This window comes from Phragmites australis, chromosome 6 (genome assembly GCF_958298935.1).
Source record: "Phragmites australis chromosome 6, lpPhrAust1.1, whole genome shotgun sequence".
NCBI classification, from domain to species: Eukaryota; Viridiplantae; Streptophyta; class Magnoliopsida; order Poales; family Poaceae; genus Phragmites; species Phragmites australis.
The window spans coordinates 1,362,731-1,385,679 of record NC_084926.1 but is presented as its reverse complement, the minus strand read 5'-3'; the positions used below and the strand labels follow the sequence as shown (position 1 = coordinate 1,385,679).

The following is a 22,949-nucleotide window of genomic DNA, read 5'->3' as shown; positions in this document are numbered from 1 at the left end:
AGCACAAATAAAGCTGTCCATTTCTCCGGATAGGATAGCTAGCACAAGCATCCTACTGAGAACGAATGATTTCTGATGCAACTGTTGCAGGTTGAAGATAACTAAAAGGGGAGTGCATGCAGGTGAGATGAGCTCTGGGGAGAAAGAGACCAGAGGGAATATATATAAAGGTAGATTCTCTAAGGTACACCATCTTTCCTGGGAGCTGTTGGTTTTTTTTATCCAATGGCTAGGATGATATATTATTTTGTAGGGGTAAGAGGTGACTTTGACCTTCTAAAGGTTAGTGCAGTAATTGCACCTATTGCTCCACGTTAATGGGACAGGATCATATGGAAACAATCGGCACATAAATGGAATGGTAGTCATTATAGCTTTTTTTTTTAGGAATTGTCATTATTATTAAATATTGCCCTTTAAGAAACTTCCTTTCTAGTAAAAAATTATGCATGAACGACATTAAATCGTGAGACTGGATGTGATACGACTTGTACAAACAAAAATAAAAAAGTACATAATTTAGTTCAAAATTCACTTAATATGCACACCAAATCATTATTATGCTGGAAAGTTTAAGATACTTCTAAAAATAAATTTGATAGACCATGTGATCTAAACGTATATCACTTCCCACTACTTATTTTGTAATTTGAATATATGACTTTGCTCCAACCTATTCCAAAATTTTAATTTAGATATACAGATACTAATTTAGGAATATGTATAATCTCGAATTCCAAATTAGGATGGAAAGAAATCCCAAACTTAAAAAGGTATCTGTTACACACATTTCTTTTGAGAATATGAACTGATTTGCGCATGATCCAGATCCAAACATCAATTTCAACATTTTTTATCGTACGTGGTTGCTATGGAAGATTCACGCCATTACTACTTCACATGTATTTGATTGACTGCTGATTTCCTTACTACTTGCATTACATATGGTCAAAACTACCCTCTATCAATCAACGGTTTAGATTAAAATTTCCTCTCGCCTCTCAAAGAGGTAAGAGGAGCACCGTAAAAGAGCCCATATCTGAAAGGACACGAGCCCACTGTTTTCTGAAAGTTCCTGAAACTTGCAATCTGAAGTGGGTGGCACTTGGGCACCCCACTTTCAGAGCGCAAATGTGATGCGAATACATCGGATGTGTTTGCAAGCAAATGCCTAAGAATGGACAAAAGATTCTGTTCTATAGAGGAATGAGGAATGAAGATATCTACGCCTCAGTGGGCTGCACCAAGATGGTGCGTTGTCAGTATTGGCAATGGAGAAGATAATCCGGCAGGGAGTTACTCACCTGGGGAAAGTTTCTCTCTTGTCAGCAAACATGTTGCTTGTCATCGACATCCGTACATGCTCATCATGCAAGGCAAGATCGTGCAAGTAGTTGCCTGTCAACTGAAATAAAAAAGTGGATGATCTTTATCGAAACTAGCGTTTTGTTTACACTTCTGTTCTGTCCAGATCAAGAAGCCCCTACGTTACGAGCTGGCTGGTTTTGATGCAAGTTCTGTCGACGGGAACCGAAGAATAAGGACATCCCCGTGAGTACTCCTGAAACACACAAATGTACGAACGACTGAAATTAGTGCGCAAAAGGGTTGCTACAAAGGCCTGTAGACAAAAGAGATTGAGAAAATTGCTAGAGTCAGTTACAAGTCTCAGCCAATGTAAAGCTGTTGCTCCTGCACGGGCGGTGAAATGAGCCATGAAATGTTTCTTGTTTTTTCCTTAAAAAAGAGCTTTATTAAATCTTACCGTTAGATTGGACATTTGCTTCTGGAAACCTCCCGAGCTCCCGAGCGGAGGAGTCAGAGGCAAAGAAGGTGATCTAGAGGCGATTCGACTGGCCCTCTCTCCTCCGACAGCCTCTCGTCGTCGGAGCTGAAGGGTGGTTGCCCCCCTGGTGTTTAGGTTAGTACTAGAGCAGTTTAGTAGCTGTTTAGGATGTAGATTAGTTGTTTTATGCCTGTAGTTTAGTGTAGGGTTTGGTTCCGAGAAGTGTCACCAGTGGTGAAGTCTCGTCGGGGTTTGGTTTCCTGCTGGCTGGTGGCCATGGCAGGCTTTTGTCAAGGTTTGGTGTTTGTGTTGTTTAGGTGCGCTTCTGTCGGAGTGCTGGTGTTGCAGCTGGTGCTGATGGTGGTTTTGGTTTTCGGGTCGTCGACTTGGGTGTCGACGACCACGGAGGATGCTGTTGGATGCTCATCGATGGTGGAGTTCACACCGAGGTTGAAGCTGGTAGCGTCGATTCTCCTCTTGTCTGACAAGGTAATTGTCGATGATCATTGTGCGGAGGTCGTGCGTTCAGCGTTTCTAAGGCCCATCTTTGGCGAGTTGTCTCATGTGGTGAAAAAAAATTACGCTTCCTTGTCGGTCGACGGAACGGCTCTCATCTTCATCTTTGGTGTGCTTCGTCCACCGCTGGCGAGGCGATATAATATGCGGGTGTTTCGGTAGAAGGTGAGTCAAAAATCTAGGTTGTGTAACCGGTGGTCTATAAAGTTCGTGTTATATCAATGAAAGTCATCCCGGTTACTCTAAAAAAATCTCTTATAGTTAGATCAATCTGGTACAATTTTACAAGAGTTTACTCTCACCTTTGCATAAGAACAATGCACGGTCGTGGAATTTAGTTCATATAATCTATCTAGGGGTCAATTTTGGAACACCATTGCCACCAGTTGGTGACTTGAACGGTTGAACCATATGGGCTAGTTGTGCTTTACAGTTTCAGATTGCTTTCGGTAAAAAAAAAAGTTTCAGATTGCAGACTGATGCCGGTGGAGTGATCAGATGTCCACCATATCGCGGTTGCGGAAAATAAAGATGGCAAGTAGGTACGCTAACACGTTTTGGAGGATGACTGGATGACGGATGAGGAGGCCTAGCTAGATTGGGTTCGTGAACGAGTGAATAATTTGTCATCGCGAATGGGGTGACCGGATGGATACCTTGCCAACAACGAGCGAGGCGGTGCAGCAGCTGGATGTGCTGCGTCGAGCTGTACAGGGAAATTCCCCGGCGTCTGGACGTTAGCGGGCGGCGGCGGCCGAGGAGAGCCGCGGCGCGGGCAATGAGCTCGTCCGCTCCGTTCGGCGGAGGCAGAGGCGTGCGGAACCGACAGCTGCACGGGCCCAAGAGCTGGGAGGGTGGAAGGTGATTTTATTCGATTAGTAATAAGCAAAGTACAATCACAAACTTGAAAAGCCACAGCAATACAAATACAATTCCTAATCAGCATCATCCCGAATCTTCTCCGAACACCGCTGCAAAGCTGGATCGAAGGAGCCGCTAATTAAAGACCATTAGATTTTTTGAGCCAGCGACGCAAAGCGCTACACCGCTGAACGAACTGCTTGCTGCTGGAGGAGGGTTGGGGCTCCTGGAAGACTGACCACATGGCCGCTCGGCCCACCCGCCGGCCCGCTACGGAAGTTGGAAGAGTTGCCGCCTTGCCGGGAAGCCGGCGGGGTGGAAGCGACGCTGAGCGGCCCACATGGTAGGCCCAGCTGTCCAAGATTCCACGCGAGAGTTGGGCAGCAATTGTCATGCGACGAACGGCCTGTAAAGGTGAAGGACAAGAAGGGCCTATTTGCCCAGTGTACTGTTTCACCAGTCTCCTCTCAGATGTTTAGGTGACAAGGCCACGAGCTATGATGGCGATGGAGGAGACGCCATAACTATAATTCTTCTCAATATGTATGGGAAGAAATTACCAGTATACATCCGTTTTGAAATAAAAAAATTGCAAATATATGTATTTTTAAATGTAAATTTTGCAAATATATACAAAAAATTACGAGTATACACTTGATAACACGTGCTAAACATACAGACGGGCCTTTTGTATCCTCCGCCTGGCTGGTTGTGCCACTCTACGTTACACGAGCATCTAAAAACAATCGGAAGACCCGGCCCAAAACAATGTAAAAGAAGAACAGAAAAGAGAAAAAGGCCCAAATCTCTCCAATCTCCAGAGAACCAAACAAAAACCAAATTCAAATTTGAAGAAAGACTTCCTCCATATATACTAGGCCAGTCGAGCTCGAACCCCAACGGCGCGCGAGCAGCGAAGCGGAGCAGGTAGTAATGCCAGCCACACCACACAGAGACTTCCTCCACCTCAGTAGCCGTTGCGGTCGTCCTCCGCCACCGGCGCCGCCGCCGTGTCCGAGGCGGGGCCGCACCCTGCGCCACCGGACGACGACTTCGACCGCCCACCCGACGCCCGCGGCTTCCTCCGCCGCTGTTTCGGCGCTGCATCCCCCTCGCCGCCCTCCGCCTCCGCTTTCCCCACCCGCTGATCGCGCCGCAACCCCTCGCCCGCGCAGTCGCGCCGCTTCGCCTCGCTGCCCCGCGACCCCTTCCCCTTCGTCCGCCGCGGCCGCTCCGCCTGCTCCGCCCTTCCGCCTGCTCCTCCTCCACCGGCCTGCGACGGCTGCTCCTCTCCGCACCCTCCCGCTCCTCCCCCTCCTCCCCCTGGCTGCGAGGGCTCCGGCTCGCCGCCTCTGGGCGCCCCTGGCGTAGCCTTGAACTCGTTCATCTGCAACAAGCGGATCGGAGCCGTTAGATGAAGATTTGGCGGCTGAGGAGCACGCGAATGGCGCGCTCGGAGTGGAAGCGATTACCCAGCTGGGCGCTGTGACGGAGGCGTTATCCCAGCCGATGTGCGCGACGTGCTTGACGTCCGTCGGGTTCCCGATCTGCATCTCCGGCTCCTTAGCATCTGCAACACCCAACAGGCAAGTTACACATCTTACAACACCATCCTATTTCATGAGTATTGCATTGTGTTTTGCATTGATTTGAAGTATGCTATATTGCTATGAGCACCATTGAGGTGGGTGACTGGTGTTCCTTGTGGATGGTATTAGAAATTCGCATCTCCTATTAATCAGGCGACTTAGAAATTAGATTTTGAAATGGCATTTTTAGTGTAGAATCCTTGTGCTTACCGAAAATTTGCGAGATGTATCGGAGGCCCTTGAGAAGCCCCTTCATCTTAGCAGGTTCCACAGGCGGCTGCCCGCCCGCGGTGCCCCCAGAGGAATCCACCACTTAAGTATTTGCGTTCCACACCTCTTGAACTAGCCTTCAAAAAGTATATCAAATCGTAAGGATGAACAGTTCCCTGTATAGTTTGAACTGTGAAGAACACGTTCGTTCAATTTTTTTTAAAAAAAAAGGTTCGTTCAAAAACTGTGAAGAACACGGTATGGTGTAATTGTCAGAAGTTTGTTTGTAAAAATCTTCGCAAACAACATTCGGGAACAAATCTTAGAAGTGATCAATTGTTACCCTGAATGTTCTGTGTAGAATAGAGCCATGCAACGAGGCTAATCATTACAAACACACCAGATGATCTACCAGAGAATTATCATCCGAATGAATCAGACTCACATACCTATGGAAGGGAACAATTTGCAGGGAGCGACAAAGTCCAATCTGACAGAATTTCATCTTCCTGGTTGCATCCTCATTGTGGTTGCGAGAATTCTCTTGACCTCCTATTCCTGCATGATCTGACACAAATTAGCTGAATTCCAGTCCCCTCCAGAGCTCCAAGAGAGGCAGGCCTAGATTTCCTCCTAGTTGGAGAAATGGAAGGGCAGAAAGTTTGTTGCATTGACACTATTTATAGTGTACTATTTTTGGTGAAGGTTCCCTTGTTTTCAGTTCATCTCGACGTAGTCCTGTTTGAGAGGCCCTGGTTCTGTTTACTGGTCTGCAACGCAAATGGTGGGAATAGGTAGTACAGAAGAATCAGGAGGGGTCTGTTAGGTGGAAAGCCCTGCAGGCTCTTGTTTTACCATTTTGCATGTATCTCAAGTTACAACTGTTAAAAGCCTCATTGATAGTTTTTGCTGAAAATTTATTACTCAATTGCACGAAAACAATACCTGTTATCAATTGGATGCACTGCACCAAGGTGATCTAGGCTTGCTGCTCGCAGAGGCCCATGGTCCCTGCTGATAAACACAAATGGGAACGAACTAGATAAACCATTTCTGTGAACGTTTTGGTATTTACATAGGTAATACAATAATTCTATGGTTCTTCATTTTCCAATGTTCTCATTTGACATCAAGACCGTAGGGACCTGACTAAAATTTTCAGCGTAGCTTCAGCCCAACTGATTGTCGTTTCACTTGCTGATTTCTAGTTCACTAGTCCATACACTTGGAAGCTACAGAATCAGGCGAAGTTTCGACTAAAAAAATGCAAATATAGATCTGTAAAAGGAAATAATCGTGGTTGCACACTGGCTGGAACCCAACAATTCAGAAACCAAATACACCCACAGACAGTGACTCATCTTCAAAGTACAACATATTGTTCAATCAAGGTGAACAAAATCTGTTGCGCAGTTGCAGTATGAAAACGACTGCGGCTAGCAAAAAGAATCACGACGAATTTATTTCAGTATAAAGATTTTGTACCGTATCTTTACAAGATTGGCGTTCTTTCTTTCCTTTCCTTTTTTTTTCTTTTGCAAATGCAATATTACAATTGGGTCAAAGAAATACAGAATACACCTATAAAGAATGAAAATTTTCGGTGATACAGCTGCTTCTCCAATCCACAAAAAAAGCCCAACCGAAGCTGTACATGATGCTATGACGCTTTTACCTGCAATCAGGAAAGTACAAAGTTATTTTAATTTCGACTTTTGAGCGTGTAATGTCTAAGTTTTATGAATTAAAAGAGGACTCACTATGTTTAGGTACTTCTCATGAATCTGCAGTGCTCCTCTGCATGCCTTTTTTGCATCCAGACTACCAGTGATGTCGTTTAAGATCTGATGCATATAAAAACATAAATTTCAATCATCATCATCACGAGAGAGAGAGAGAGGGGGGGGGGGGGGGGGTAAGGGAGGGAGGGAGACCTTGACAACATCGTCTAGACCTTTTGCCTCACTCAGTAACAGCTTGTTTTTAGCCTCTAGAACACTAGCTACAACAAAGACGGATAGGGGGATCTCATCTTTCTTAGTTGCTTGCAATTTTTTCCGTTCAAACTTTCCACACTGTCTTAGGACATTTTCATCCTTTGTGTTCGTGCTAGATGTGCCAGTGTCACTCTCCAACATTGAGAAGAGACTTGGATTGTACTCCATAGACCACATGAGCTGCAAATCATGAGTATCTTTGTAAATACATTATGCTTGATTTGGATATTGGTAGATGTCATTATGCTTGATTTGGATATTAGTGATGTCTAGATTGAATTTTTAAGAAAGCTACCTTACTGTATAGGCAATTAAAATATCTAGAATTTTGTTGCAAAATTTTGTCCTGGCAGCTTACCTCCCAAAGGTACATTGTGTCTACAAAAGAGAACTCCCTACGGAAAAGAACCATCAGCATACGGAAGGCAAATAAGTATTCCCCTCCATCAAGATTCTCTGCATAAATAATCATTTTATCAGGGCGTACAAACATGCACCTTTATTGTGCCATAAAACAAAATTTAGATATTGCTTTCTGTGAGCTGTTCAGTAAACATGTAGCTCCATATGACTGTACCTAAATGCTCATGTAGCTTTGGATCAACAGCTTTCATTATGGATGACAAGGTGGTCAGCTGAGATCGAACTCCAATGGAAGTAGAAGTACTCTTGAAATTTCCTCTCTGCATATTCCAGAAACATTAAATAAGACAGATACCACATGCAACCAGGTAGACCATAGTTTTTCCCAAGTATTAGGTTGATATCAATATCAAATAGCTATGTGGCATGGTTTTATCCCCCATGTCTTTTATTGACATCTATATCACATAAATGTTGTTAGGTGCAGGAATTACTGTTCGCGCGCACTGTTCACATATGTGAACAATAACCACGGTGCTGTAGCGCGTGGTCAGTTTGTTAGTTTGAATCAGGTTCACTTTACGAGATAAGATAGAGTTTGGTTAGTTTAAATCAGGAGAGAATTAGAGATAAGATTAAGAGATAGAGTTGGATATAACCTAGAGATAAGATTAGAGATAGAGTTAGTTTGAATGGAGTCTTTGTATGCCGGCTGTATATACACGGCGCCAGCTGTGATTAATGAATGAAGAAAGAGAGATCAAGCTAGTTTCCAGTCCCCTTCTCCTATGTCTCCCTCAATATTCTAAGTCTCTTCAATCTATAGTCCAATCCCTCCTCTAGCAGTCGACGTCTCCTAGCTATTCGGCGGGTGTTTACCCTAACACATGTCCTTGCCAATTCTTTGGCCAAAATTCCAGATGACCAATTCCGAGATCCAACACAAAATGGTAGGGCAAAGTTTGGAACAAACCAAATTACGCCCATAGGCTCTACACAGCAATGCAAAACCAACACATTACAAACATGATGAAAGATTATGCCAAGTTGAAGTCATTAAAACTCTAGTAGTTCCTAGATTTAGTTTACACAAAAAATGGTTCCTTTTAGTTTGTCATACCATTAAACATTTGTGCTAAGTGAAAATCAGCCAATTAGGTGAGCTAAAAATAACAAATAGAAACCTCAAACTCAGAGTTCACACCCACAAGGTTCTTATATTATGCAAGCACGTATGTGAAAAAGAATTACTACCATGCTAATTGGTGTACCATACAGCGACTATCTTGACTTTTTGTGTTAACTGCAAGGTTGAACTGCAGTTCTGTACAGAGTCTTTATAACTTTACAATTATATAATACTATATCATATATACAGAAGTTTCAATCAAAATTTTATTCTAAAATACATATCTTAGCAGAAGGTGATCAAGGAAGGATCTGTACATTTGTTCAAGGAAGGATCTGTACATTTGTTCAGTGAATAAAAAAGGTTAAGTATCTATGGGTGCTTACCACCCTGCGCATCAGACGTTCAAAGCACCAAAAAGCATCTGCTTCATGTTCCAGAAGGATTGATATTGGTGAACAAAGATCACTCATTCCTGCTTATACATTAGAGGACGTAACAAATTTGCACAGCGTGGCGTTTAGCAAACTAACATGGTAAAGCCTTTTCTTTTCTTTTAACTAAGACTGGATTAACAAAAATATCTGTTTCAACAACTCACCCTGACAATAACCAATGTCCTTATCAATCCATGAGTACACTGCAAGAATGTCCCACAGCCTTGCCAAATTTTCTTGTCTCTCATAATAAACTAGTTGACGATCAGTACGATTAACATCAAGACCTATAATTGAATAATGTAAAAAAATCAGATAAATGGAAATTAAAGATGCCATTTTTTTCTTTTATATAAATGATAGATATAGCAGATGCTGAAACAGAGACAACAGTGCTTACCAATTTGATGCAGAGTAAGCTTCCATTGAATAACTTCTTTTGGGAGTGGTGCACCATTGGTTTGCTGTTCAGAGCCCACCAAAGAAAGCCGTGCCCCTCCATTTGAATTAGGGTCTTCGACAGGCTGGCCATCTTCTGTTATTACAGGCATAGTAACTACCCTTCCACTACCAACTGTTGTGTCCATTTCTCGGCACTTAGTTTTTAGTTTCTCATACTCTAACCTATCAAAACACGCAAACCGATGAGTATATTCCTTATCTCGTCCATATGATGTGTGAATAACTTCTTTATAAGATACATAAAGCAATGCTGAACTTCCTGTGAGAATAAAATAGTGTGCCATGGTGCAGAATAGCATATGCCAGAGTTTTAATATTTCATAACCCAGTCTTTCAACTTGCAACAACAACAACAAAGCCTTTTAATCCCAAGCAAGTTGAGATAGGCTAGAGATGAAACCCAACCAAGAGCCACCAACAAAGAGAATATAAAAAGTAAAAGAGCCACCAACGGCCTTGATAGAAATAAAATTGTTCCAATGTGTATAGCCTTTTTCACACTACTTTCAGTTTCCTAAAAATCTCTGTATCTCAAAACCACTTAAAAATTATTTGAACAGTTCCATCATACTGTTAGTAAGCACGTGAAAGCATATGTTTAAACTATTTAGGGTCTGCTTAAACTACCATATTGTATCAACCTTGCAGCAAAAGGGACTACAGAAAAAAGGGCAATGCCTTTTCTAGGCTATATAGAAATAATGTGCTGCAATGAAAACTTGCATTTTATATTGAGACATAAAAAAGAACAAACATGATCAAAGAAAAAAATTGTGCAAATGCAGAAAAACCTTCGCTGCTGTCGCAATTGGTTCCGTTGTTCAGTAGTACTTTTAGGGTCATAACATCCCAACAAAAACTCCCAAACTTCTCCTTTGATGGTTGGGTGGACGCCCTGTTTGCACAACCAAAATAAAGAACATATAATGGCTGAATGAATCTGAGTCACAACACGTAGTATCAATTTCTGGTATAAAAAAAAACATGTGGTAGCAATAAAGGCCATAAAAGGGACACCATGCTGCAAGATCATCATTGAGAAGACGAAGAAGAAATGTATAAAGGACTGCATTTAGCCTATTCGAATGCGTGGAGTAGCAATGCCTTTTCTTGGAGAGGTAATGAGGTATAGTTAAATAACTAGAATAAGAAACAATGGATGGGAAATTGAGCATGATAAGAACAAATTTACCAAGGAGACTGCGAAAAGGTTACTGCGATTAGAATACACAGAGTAGCCTCTTGTAGAGGTCAGAGGGTATTGATAAGGTTGTTTCGTAAAAGAGGGTGTAGCCGTGTAGGTAAGGTTGCTTTTGCTTAAAGCGTTAAACAACTATGATCTAGATTTTTTCCATCAAATCTTTTGTTAACTTACAAGGACAAGTTAAGCAAGTCAAAATATTAAAGTGCATTCAATAGAAATTCCTAAACTTCATTTTGTGTGAACAATTCTTGACCATATATACAGCTGGGAAGAAGTGTCCTGAATAAGAGTTTTATACTTTTTGTATGCTACTTACACAAAAATACATGCAATTTCTCAGTGTGAGATATACATATCACTGAAATAGGCTCTTGGTCACGAATCTGGAGAAAATATAGCTTACCCCACGTTGTACTCTTTTGAGCATTCCAGCTATGTCCAGGCAACCTCCCTCATTGAGGAGCAGTTTCCATCTCTTTGGACTTAACGTCAGGCCAGGCTGCCAATAGGGACAGAAAACAAAAATGCAACGAATAATTCAGTCAATGCACCTCATGATCAGTACATGGCATCCACTAATATCTCTAATCAGCATTCCTCGATGACTCCGCCCAGCAATTCGATTTGAGATTAAAGGTAAAAGAGAAAGTTTTTTTATTGAAAATATCAATCTTTGAGATTTGATATTCATCCAGAATCCATCGATTGGCCTTAGGCTTCTGTTATGCTCACTAGTTCTTACTCATTCACTTGCATTTGCACCTTCAATCTGACTGAATACTCACGCATCATCTCACTAGATTAATTCATCATTTGAGTCTAGCTATCTCACAGTTTCACTTCATTCAGTAAGACTACCAGTCCATAATTAGATCTCACCTACTAAACATGGAAACGGGAGAGCAGGAGGTCAAAAAATTAGATTAGATTTAAGAATCAGGAGAATCACGTACCCGGGGCTTGAAGCGCGTCTTGGGGGCGTCTGCGCGGCACTCGGGGCGGATGGGGTAGACGGTGTCCGGATCGATCAGCATCTCCGGATCGTTGTAGCAGCACGCCATGAACATCATCTTGTTCATCTTGATTGCCCAAATGGAACTGCCAGATGGAATCAAGAATCCAGTTGCTGGTCAGCCGGAACAAGTGAAGCTCCTCGCGCTCGCGTAGGAAGAATCGCAGCCAAGAACGATTTGGGAAATGTTATCCCTCTCCTCCTTTCCCTCTCGATGTGTGCGTGTTCTCAGAGAGAGAGAGAGAGAGAGAGAAGGTATAACGGCTAAATTTGGCCTGGGCAGGGAGGAGGATGAGAGAGGGAGGGGGCAAGACGAGAGAGGAGAGAGACAGAGAAGCACAGATGCTTAGTTTTACCAGCTTGACAGAATGTGTCGTGAGCTTTCTAAGAAGGTAACTTCGATGGATGGACTCAGTTAGTCGTATCTCTTTTCCTATCGGTCCTCCCAATGGAATTGTTCCAACTCAGTAGAGAGGGCTCGTTCGTATTGTTCTTGGTCAGCTTTCCTGTTGGCAGATGGGAGAGTTTACTGTTAAGGCTGCACCATTTAGAGATTTTGTTAGTTTCTTCGTTTGCAAATCGTTGGTCGGTTCGTTAGAGGGGAAATCCGGAGTTTGTTTATCTTTTATTTCCCCCATTAAATAGTAGGCACAACTACTTCTTGATTCTGGAATATCTGCTCCTTTTATTCTAAATAGGATATTTGGCGACGTGCGTGCCAGATTAGTGTAGCTACGCGGCGGCACCTTCAGTTTTACTAACAGAAATATATTGTATGATCCAATAAGCAATAAGGCCATTACCACAAAGAAATAACACGATATAAAATAGATCTCAGTAGACCAATGTCATTACAAGCTTCAGTACGGGCCAATAAGACCCAGTGTATTGTGTATAGAAATGTAGCGTAGTATCACATGATCATGGTATACTTATCCTGCCAAGCCTAAAGAAAATGATTAACCGTTGTCCAACTGACAACTAATAGACCGCCGGCTATTCTGGCACAAATTTTGCATGCCCCAGACACCCCAAAGAAGAGCTGCATTCCATTCCAGCAAATCGCAGCAACCAATCTGGAAGGCTGTACAGGATAGGGTTTGACTTAAACTATGGAAGCCAATAACTCGAATGTTAGTATATCGTTCATACATGCTGAGCGACCTGATCCAGATACCGGCACAATGTTATAAGGAGGAACCCCATCAATTTGTAACGAACTATTGTTTTCTGCGAGCACGGTGAAGGCCACAGAAAACGCATGGGACATCACATCCGCTGCCACTGAGTGCTCTACCGAATAGTAGAACCTCAACATCTGCAGATTTTTTTTTCAGCAATGTTGATTAGGAAAAACAAGTGAAGCTGCAATGTAATTAGAGCACACAGACGTACCTTTATGCTGTCCCAGGAAAATTTGTTATCCACCAGGATCTTTGCGAGCTGGAAAACACAAAATCTAGCAAGAACTTTCAAATGCTCCTCACTGTAGTCTAGCTGTTTGGCTGTGGAACAGATCTTTGATGCGATCTCGCTTGTGATCGAGACCACAGCAGAACAAATTCTCCCACCAATTATGTGGATCTGGCAGCATGAGTCATGCAAGTCAGAGTATTGTGCACCCCAGTCACTCCAAGCTTTGCTCAGTGCTGGCTGCGGCACTCCACTCTCCATCTCTCTGGTTGCAACTTCGTCATTATTGGTGGGGACATACAATATAGGTTTTATCTCCACAAGTGCTCTGAAAAACGTGAAAAAAATTCCTTCTTATGAAGTTCAGAATAACATTTTATTGCATATTTAAAATATGTCAGTCAAAACTACATCGCTTTCTTGCCGATATATAAAAGGGAAGATATACATACCCTTTTGGGAGATCTGGTGCAAATACATATAGAACAGTGGGATATGATCCAGTTTTTGAGCAATCCAAGCGAGTAATGTAAGAACTTTGCAGTGTTTGTTCGACTTCTTCCCTCTCATCGGATGTCAAGTGTGAAGAGCAGTACACCAGAAAGTGTATTGCTGAATAATAGATAGAGCAGCTAAAGGCACTAGCCACAGCTTCACTATTTTGTAATGCTAATTCTAGTTCAGCCATTGGACCACCAGGACAGAGCTTCATCGTAGGGGGGTCAAGCCCCAGCTGACCAGCCATATAAAGAATCTCTCCATAAAGTGTTGCCTAAAAGAAAGTAGAGGAAACATATTATGTTGCAGCATTAACATCTGCCAAAAAAATCTGGAGGATATAGGTTCAATTGACCAGCAACTAATCTACATGCAGCACCTTATATATTGTGAAACGACCATCCCCAAGAGAATGACTGATATCGCAAATCAGCAGGAATGAATGTAAAATTGTAGAAAAACGAACAACTTAAAACATGAATTCATGGCATTATCAATGAGTGTATCTTGCACCTGGCTGTAAGGTCCAATGCAGCTAGGAGCCCAACAGGAGATGCTTTGCACGTGTAGAACTCTCTTGACCAGCTCATTTGAAACTAGAACTTCCACATATGCTTTGCCCAACCCAGCCTGAACTAGTGGCAATTCAATTGTACTGCGAGAAGGTACACCCAGGTAGCATTTCTTTTCTGTAATGAAGCTGACATAAACTTCATTGGCCAATCCAAATTCCTTCATGCTTGAAATGTAGAGGTGAACATATAAAACGTTCACCCAACCTAACCCTTCTTCCTTGAGCTGATTATCAATTCTGCTCAAAACTGCTACAAGGTCTTCCTTCAGGCCTACTGATGCAATAGAACATTAAATGGATGTTTCACAAAGTGAGAAACATGGAACGTAATGAAGTATTCCTGTCAGGTGGAATAAAGAACAGATCAATTTTACGCGGAATGATGTAGAATGAGAGAATGCACCTTCTGAAGCATTAGAAGGATCCTGAATCCAACAGCCAATGGAAAGCAAATTTTTCCCTGTCTTTGAAATGCATAGGTCTATATTTGTGTAAGCATCAACAGTTGGTGCTGGACTCAAGGTTTGTTTTTCTTCCACATCAGTGTGCGCAATACCTTCATCTACTTCATACAATAAACTAGAACTCTCTTGGGAATCAGCACTAACCCTGATTCTATCAGATGAATCTGGCTTGTGCTCAAGATGAAACGCTAGTGGATGAAGAATTCCAACGGAAGCGATAGAGTCAGCAGAGTGGAGTATCACTTCAGAATCATCAAGAATAATTCTAGCATTCTGTAGACATATACATGTTATGGACTTATGGTAAAAGAAATTTGACAGTTGACAGTTGATAACAAAAAAACTTTAATGCATGTATTACAAAGTTAAATAAATGCCTTTAAAATTTGATGAATGTGTTTAGAGTATAGATAGTAAAAACATGTCATGCAACATGATTTGATGGTCAGAATCAGCTCAGCATTCTAAAACAAGTGGCGTCCGGTTTTCAGTTAGCTACTCAAACTTACACGAAACAGAGGGCAGTCAAGTGTTAGTGTTTCATATTCTCCACCTTCACCACAGACATTGATTCCATAACTCCTAATAGGGCATAAAAAACAGAGAAATTAAAATCTGCTTACAGATGCAAGCAAGAATTAAGTATTACTTAGAACAATCATGAGATCAAACTTAAAAGATCATGACAGTAAACATGCAGAGAGGACTTAACCGAGAACTAGGATCTATTGTATGGAAACTACTCAGTCATTGATCACTACAGGAAACTAAAAAAACTAGACCAACCTGGGAGGAATTAGGTGGCTTTTTATTAAGAAGAAATAGGCACCCAAATTCACGTTGAAGAGAACAAGAATTTAGGTGGTTTAGGCATACATCCACACCCTCAACTAACTGGCTCAGATCCTCACTACAGGAAACTAGTACCTTCGCTTAACCAAGGCATAAGTTCTTTTTCTTACCAGAACCAAGGCATATGTTTTGACAAGGGACAAAAACCAGCTACTTCTGACATGAATTCTCTTAAGTCTAGGAAAAGACTACAGCACAAATATGGTAGGCACCAGGCGGCGAGACACATACTCATTCATTTGGAGCAGATGACACTTAAGTTCAGCCAGTTCTTTACCTAAGTGAGAAGAAGGTTTCAGCCCCATAGCAGCAACCTACAGAGCTCAAGAAACCAGACATTAATTGTGAATCTGTTGTTACAAAGAGATAGGTACTTGAGTGCAAGAAGAGTTAAATTTATTATACATACGAGACTATGAGTACACTATGTACCTTAACTGTTATTGCCACGATTCCCCTTCTCATCTGTAAGCATTAAAGTCCAGAGCAACAATTACAATGTGAGTGAACTTTTTTGTGTGTGTGTGTGTGTGTGCAAGTTGAGACAATTAAAGAAAGAAAACGTGAACTTCCAAGCTACCATTTCCTCTAGGAGCAAAGTCTGATCCTGCTTCCACAAATACGCCAGCGAGACCAGGCCCAGCCTTGAGCAAACACTCTCAACCCGAAGCCTCTGGTAATCAGATGCGATGGCACCCGAGGACACTGCACTGATGGATGGAATTTGTCGTTTAACCTCGCTCAAGAGAGCAAACATATCCTCTACTTCATCTCCTGCGGTAACATTATATTTAAGACCCTGGTCCCTACAAGCAATAGTCGGATCAATGAAATTGTGTCATCTGCAAAACATACATCAATCATATGGCACGATCTTTGCTGAGACAGCTTGCCTTGTGGATCCGCGAATGCGCCTCCGAAAGAGAGGCAGACCCATGCATTTCGCGTAGCTCACCACAATCTGGTGCCCAACCTACAGCATCCCCGATCACAGCAGCACACACGGCAATCAGCTAATAGCTACCAGCAACTAATGGCCAAACTAAATAGCGCCAGAAACAGCAGTCCCCGGTGAGGGGGTGAAGAGATGGAGGCCTGGAGCATACAGTTTGGTACATGTAGCTGTCGAGCTCGTCGACGGCGTCGTCGAGGGGGATGAGATTAGCCAAAGCAACAACCTGCGAGCAACAGCAAAGCTCAACAAGGACTCGTCGATAAGATACGAATGAAGTGGGGTGAGAATCGGTCGATGGATGGAGCTGCGTAGACTTGCCTTGTGGCCGTAATCCAGGCATCGCATCATGGCGAAGCAGCTATCCTTGCCGCCGCTCACCAGCGCCACCACCTCCATCGCCGCCTCCGCCTCCACCTAGCACCTCTCTCTCTCTCTAGGGTTAGGTGAGAGTCCCTTCCCCGGTCGCCGGCTGCGGAGATGGGTTCGCTACCTTCGCTCCTCTGTGCGGCTGTGCCTGCGGCGGCCCCTGCGCCAGTTCGCAATGCCTGACAGCTTCATGGGCTCAGGCAGGCCATACACGCTCGTCTGCGGCCCATCGTCGCTAGCGTATGGCCCAGGGGTGTAGAGGCAACAATGGCTGAGGCAACGATGGCGAGCTCCGCCGTGGGAACCAGCGCACGATTTGCAGAGTGGCCCTGTTGGTTGTTAATCCATCCAATTGCAGCTCTGCCAGCTGCAAGCATCGCACGGCAAATTTGTTGGGAGGGGGCTGCAACTGAAGTTCTCACTTTTACTCTCTCCTGAGCATTTTGCTTTGGTTCTTCCCTATAGTTCTTTCCCAACCAAAATCACTGCCTTAATTCCTGCTTGGTAACCCCCCTCTGTTGTATCCATGGTTAAAAAACCGATAGTAACCGAGCAAAAATCGCTATAACCGACCATCTCAATTCGGTTCGGTTTCAGAAACCGAACGGTAACCGAATTTAAATTCAAAAAATTCAAAAAAAAATCTTTAAAAAAAACTAGACATAATTCTAAGACCTTCTGTGAAAAAATATTTCAAAAATAATATCGTTTGCATCATATTCTATAGGGAGGAAGTTTAAAAAAATGAAAAAAAATTGAAAAGTGCGGCTCAGTTATTAACTCATGTTAAGGAAATATTTAACATGCAAACACATATTTTTCTTGTGTAAAACGTATCTTAAGAGGATCTTTAAAATTGATTTCACTTTATTTAGAATTTTATTAATTTCTCTATGATTTTTACAAAGTTCACAAGCATAAAGTGAATATGTTAAGAAACAACACTGTAATTAACTTTTTCATATCTACTATTATTTTTACTACGTCAATCATAGTATAAATAAACTAATAAAAGAGGTTTCACTAATTTTTTAGGTGTGATGGGTCAGTTATGAATTAATCTAGTTGCAACACATTTACACAATCCTGCATGTTACAATAAGTAATTCATGAGTTCATGTATTTTTAAAAGACATAGGATCATGTAAGAAGACTAAAAAATTAGTTTCATGATTTTTGGATTAGCAAAGAGTAAACTATGCATTTAACTTGGTTTAACAAATACATTTTCTCACAGAAAATTTTGAACTTTTTTATGAGTATAAATACTTTTATCATGTAGATTATGTTACAAAGAAATCAACAAAATTCGTTTCATTTGATTTGAAACTCAGATGAATTAGTTATTGATTTTACAAGATTAAGATAATTTTTAGTTTTTTTGTTAAACTTCACTTAAAATCGAGAAACCGTTTGATAAATCGAGAAAACCGAACGGTTATCGATAATACGGAAAATTTGAGAAAATCGCTCGATAAATCGCAAAAATCGCTCAGTAACCGGTCCCCGAGCGGCTAAAATCGCGATTTTTTCCCCAAATTTCAAAATTTGCCAAATAAATTTTATCCGATTTTTTTTTTAATTTTCGACCGGTTACCGTGGTAATCACGACTTTTCGGTTACCGAGCTCTGGTCGGTAAGCCGAACCATGGTTGTATCTTCCGGAAAAGAGAAGAAAATAAGGCAAGTAATCCGGGCATATCTGCGGATTTTGCTCGCTCTCCAGAGAAGTTGGTTCGAATCTTATGATGTGCCATAGGCTATTGAGCTTAGGAATGAAAAAAGAAGCCTTCGCCCTTCGGCATCACATAATAGGTCGTGCAATCCCGTGAGACCTTGCATGTCATTTTGTCACAACTGCCGGCATGCCATGACACCGTGACAACATGCAAGCAAAGAGAGAGATTGATACATGAAGTCCCCCTTTATCAACTTGTGTCGAATAAGCAGGTTCAGAGGCCAACAAGAAACGCACGAGTACTAAGTCCAGCAAAGGACGAAGAAACATAAATATGTGAATCTTGAGTTCTTGACCCCTAAATTAATCATCACAAAGCTAGGACTTGGCCCTAACGCAACAGCAACACACGCATTAACAAGAAATTATTGCTATCTATGAAGCAATGATACAACAGGCTGGAGCACTACGAAATTATGGGATGCTCCGGTGGGACTGTTGACAAATAGGTGATATCCTGTCATTTACAGAGTTGCAAACAGCGTTGTTGCCTTTCGCATTCAGATACCTTCTTCTTCCCTTTATTTCCTTTTACCACCGCCAAGGGACAGTAGCTCCAGGCTGCGGTGGAGGGGGTCATCACGGGAACCTCTCGCAACAGCTGCCCGCGAAAGGGAGGTGGCCCTTGACTCGCCTGCTGATGGATTAACTCTCTGGGTGCTAGATGGACGACTGCCGCTGTTGCTAGAGAACAACCTGCTTGTCCGGTTATACTGCTGCTCACTTGGTTCCGTTGTTAAGGCTGGCCTGCTGCTTGATGCGGTAGCTCTCCGTGATGCACTTCCTGTACGAGAGGATGTCCGAGGTCTCTCCACAGTCCTTTCCCCAGACCGGTCTGTGCTATGCATCTGAGAAAATGAGTCGTGCACAGTTCAGTTCATGAGAAGTGAGGGACTACATAGGGAGAAAATAAAGGCACTACCGGCAGTGAATCTCCTCAAGTTTCATAGATCGTGCCTAAAGGGAAGGAGAGTTAACTTACAATTTCCTTCAATGACATTGATACAGTCTCTCGTGGTCGCTGTGCATAATTGTCACTCTGATTCACAGAACCGGTAGGATTCCTTCTACCGGATGCTTCACCTGTTCAAAAAGGTGCTTCCATATTGTAACATGTGCGTGATTTGTGTGATAGCTTTGTTATAAAAATAAAATGAGCAGAAGGTCAAACCTGGGGCCTTCTCGACCTTATCGACAGAAGGTCCTCCAGCGACTCCAGTTCTTTCACTTGCCTTAACAAAACAAAAGGATGGAATAAATCCTACAAACTACAGAATATGTATCAAACAGAAACAGCAAAGATTGCATACCCTCATCCGCGTATTAGAGCTTATCTGGGGGTATTTCAAAATGGTCCAGTCAAATACATAATCAAATTGGTATCCTGCATCAGTAATGCCATTAGGAATGGGGAATGCGGCATGCCCTTTGTAGAGGACAACACTAAGGAAGATGGCAAAAGAAGAACAAGTACAAAAGAAACATTATTTCCAAAAGCATACCTTCCCGAATAAAGAGATCACGGAACAGTCTTTTTAGATAAGAATAATCTGGCTTGTCTTCAAACCGCAACGAACGGCAGTAGTGGAAGTACGATATAAACTCTGACGGGTATGATTTGCAGAGTACCTAACCCATAATGAATGGCATATGAATGTCTGTTTACTGCAGTTTTTCGCACTAAATGGACTATTGAGTGTTTATTTATAAGTTACCTCTACAGGAGTAAGCATCTTTTTCTCACTTATTTTGTCATACTTCTGCTTCTTGGTGCCTGCTTTCAGCCCCTGCCATGGTAAGCTGTTCGACACCAAACGATCAATGACACGTTAATACTATTTGCAGAATCATGTGTGCGACCATTATAGCAGATGGTGAAAAGATGGATGACATAAACTAACCTGCCCCTAAGGAAGTACATAAGGACATAACCGAGAGATTCTAAATCATCTCTCCTGCTTTGCTCTGCATTTAAGTAAAATCTTAGATTAGGAAAAAATCTACTTGATTAATCAGCCAAACAATGTGAAAAACTCACCAACGCCAAGGTGGGTATTGACACTTGCATATCGTGCAGTTCCAGTGAGGTTCTTGTTCTCTCTGCGTATTGAAATGAGCATCACATCATCATAAAACTACAAGTACAGTGTACTGAGACCATTATCATTGCGCATACAAGTTCATACATTTTTCTGGAAAATCAGGGAAATATATCGCATATGCATTAGTTTGTAATAGTGGTCATTAACTCAGATGAGCAATTTTGACGAACCTGTAGGGGATGTGCTTGTGAGTCTGAAGGTCTCTATACTTCTTTGCAAGTCCATAGTCTATTATATATACCTGCATGGGATGCCAGTAAGTTCAACACTAATTGGACCAAGAATTCTCTTGTTCCAAAAAACGTTTTTTTCTCAATCAGAAGATATTTAGCTATATAGCTACGGGACTATATAGCCTTTAGATAAACAAATGAATGATTCGTGTTGCGGAAGCAATACTGCCCAGACTATGTTTCGCTATTGTAGCATCTTTTGGGCCTTCACAAGAAAAAATAATCATACAAAGAACTAATGGCATTAAAGCAACATAATCAGGAAGATCCCAAAGGTGCAGCACAAGAGAAGCATTTAAGAGGCAAAATGCATATGGTTCACACAAAGAGCTGAACAGTAAGAACTAAGTGCAGATATAAAAACAAACCTGATTAGCTTTCCTACCAAGCCCCATAAGGAAATTATCAGGCTTTATATCACGGTGAAGAAATCCCTTTTGATGCATGTACTCAACTCGATTAATCTGGAACAGAAATCAACAACTTATAAGGTAAGACAGCCATGACAAAATCGATATCGGTAACTGAGAAGATGTAATTTAACGTATGAATGGAAAAGTTTCAAAACAAAGCGATGGTGTTCTCACCATCTGATCAGCGAGCATGAGCACAGTCTTCAACGAGAACTTTCTACTGCAATAGTTGAACAAGTCCTCAAGGCTGGGCCCGAGAAGATCAATTACCATCACGTTATACTCCCCCTCAACACCGAACCACTTCAAGTGTGGAATGCCAGCTGTAACCAAGGGGCGAAAGAAAGGCCAACTCAACTCATCGTCGTAGTAGCAGCTAATCACGAAGTACCATTCCATAATTCTAACAGCATGGATAGGCTCTATGACATTAACTTACTTCCTCCTTGGAGAAGCATGTATAGCTTCGACTCATAATGAAGCTGCGGGTGCTTTGTCTTCACATTTTCCTGTCAAATCAAAGCAACACTAATGGCAAAAGTTTCCACCAACCCAAACAACTAACCGTATTGACAAAGCACCAAGGGTCCATCATCCGACAGACATTTCACTGCATTCTACTCGTGTGATCTTATCATAAACTTAACTAGCCGACGCAGCAAAAATCATCAAACTATACTAAAAGGTGCATAGCAAAGCAGAGAGAATTAAGTACCAATTTGACGGCGACCTCCTCTCCAGTCTGCACATTCACAGCTACGAGCGAGAGAAAACAAGGACAGCATCAAAGTTAGCATATTTCTCCATTAAACGCACAACCAAAAAAAAGGTTTTTTTTCAAGATAATAAAAGGGAGTGGATAGAGAACTCACCGAGGAAGAGCTCTCCGAACGATCCGCTCCCGATCTTCTTGCCGAGCTTGAACTTGCCGCCGACCACATGATCCATATCCTCACGACAAGAATCGATTAGTCTCCCCTAATCCGACGAGATCCGAACACGCCGAGGCGGAACGGCACCGGGCCGAGCCGAATCGAATCGGGATTCGGGGCAGACGGGACTCAGCGAGACCAGATCCAGACAGAGCAGCAAGAAATCCGGGCGGCGCTTAACTCCAATCGAACGAACAAGGGAACAGGAAGAACGAATAGGAATGAATCTAAATCGAGCAAAACGGGCGAACGAATTAACAGCGGGGTGCGGATCCAGAGAAACAGGTACAAAAAAATTCCTTTCTCCAAGTGAAATTTCTGGTCGGCGAATTCGCCGGGAGACGGAGATGGAGACGGGGGAGAGAGAGAGAAGGAAGCGGCGGATAGAGTGGAAGAGGAGAGAACAAGATGAAGACGGATGAGACCTGGAAGGGAAAAGAGGGGGGAGCGGATGATGATGATTAAGAAATAGCAACAGCCGGTTAAAGAAACTGATTAACGGGGAGCAGGTTCGCGCAAGTTAATTGACAGGTGCGGCCATCTTGTTCTGTTGCTCTTTTTCTTTTTCCAGCCCTTTATTTTTTTTATTTTTTACTCGCACTCATTGAGCAGTTTTTTTTTTCTATACCACTTGCCCCTAGAATGGAGAAATACATCTTGTTCGTTTGCTTCAAGAATGAGGTAGAAAAAGGAAACTGCTGCTAAAAAGACATTTTGCATGTAAACATTTTTCGCGAGGTAAAATCCCATGGGACACTTTTGCGTTTGACGGTTTCCTGAAAGGAACATACCCGCATTGTCAATGCCAGGTTTTTCGTAAGTATTTTTTTTTAATAGTATTAA

General features: G+C 42.3%; 4 protein-coding genes across 6 annotated transcripts; all 4 read right to left on the bottom strand.

Annotated features, from left to right (window-relative positions):
* Positions 1-3,864: 3,864 nt before the first annotated feature.
* On the bottom strand, positions 3,865-4,716 carry LOC133920327 (CRIB domain-containing protein RIC7-like). The gene is made up of 2 exons (XM_062364937.1): positions 4,636-4,716; positions 3,865-4,550 (listed from the first exon to the last, which is right to left on the bottom strand). The coding sequence occupies exons 1-2, from the start codon at positions 4,714-4,716 to the stop codon at positions 4,131-4,133; spliced, it is 501 nt and encodes a 166-aa protein (XP_062220921.1). The 3' UTR covers positions 3,865-4,130.
* A 1,683-nt stretch (positions 4,717-6,399) lies between these two features.
* On the bottom strand, positions 6,400-12,240 carry LOC133920965 (rab GTPase-activating protein 22-like). Its single transcript, XM_062365632.1, has 11 exons — positions 11,508-12,240; positions 10,958-11,053; positions 10,142-10,245; positions 9,289-9,512; positions 9,053-9,175; positions 8,838-8,926; positions 7,537-7,642; positions 7,318-7,415; positions 6,897-7,139; positions 6,723-6,806; positions 6,400-6,637 (listed from the first exon to the last, which is right to left on the bottom strand). Exons 1-11 carry the CDS (start codon positions 11,631-11,633, stop codon positions 6,623-6,625), a joined length of 1,308 nt encoding a protein of 435 aa, XP_062221616.1. The 5' UTR covers positions 11,634-12,240; the 3' UTR covers positions 6,400-6,622.
* A 125-nt stretch (positions 12,241-12,365) lies between these two features.
* LOC133920964 (diphthine--ammonia ligase) lies at positions 12,366-16,878 on the bottom strand. 3 transcript variants are annotated; one of them, XM_062365628.1, is made up of 12 exons: positions 16,641-16,878; positions 16,474-16,545; positions 16,261-16,340; positions 15,948-16,173; positions 15,800-15,832; positions 15,599-15,681; positions 15,025-15,097; positions 14,455-14,788; positions 13,991-14,325; positions 13,432-13,751; positions 12,962-13,307; positions 12,366-12,884 (listed from the first exon to the last, which is right to left on the bottom strand). In XM_062365628.1, exons 1-12 carry the CDS (start codon positions 16,716-16,718, stop codon positions 12,672-12,674), a joined length of 2,193 nt encoding a protein of 730 aa, XP_062221612.1. In that variant the 5' UTR covers positions 16,719-16,878; the 3' UTR covers positions 12,366-12,671. The 3 variants fall into 3 exon arrangements, with proteins under 3 accessions (XP_062221612.1, XP_062221614.1, XP_062221615.1); XM_062365630.1 differs by having other exon boundaries at positions 13,991-14,322; positions 16,641-16,877; XM_062365631.1 differs by lacking the exon at positions 15,025-15,097 and having other exon boundaries at positions 14,455-14,703; positions 15,645-15,681.
* A 1,791-nt stretch (positions 16,879-18,669) lies between these two features.
* On the bottom strand, positions 18,670-22,594 carry LOC133920963 (uncharacterized). The gene is made up of 14 exons (XM_062365627.1): positions 22,047-22,594; positions 21,890-21,930; positions 21,614-21,683; positions 21,349-21,497; positions 21,130-21,225; positions 20,699-20,769; positions 20,465-20,526; positions 20,328-20,391; positions 20,142-20,226; positions 19,929-20,055; positions 19,737-19,810; positions 19,598-19,658; positions 19,409-19,509; positions 18,670-19,274 (listed from the first exon to the last, which is right to left on the bottom strand). The coding sequence occupies exons 1-14, from the start codon at positions 22,120-22,122 to the stop codon at positions 18,948-18,950; spliced, it is 1,404 nt and encodes a 467-aa protein (XP_062221611.1). The 5' UTR covers positions 22,123-22,594; the 3' UTR covers positions 18,670-18,947.
* Positions 22,595-22,949: the final 355 nt, after the last annotated feature.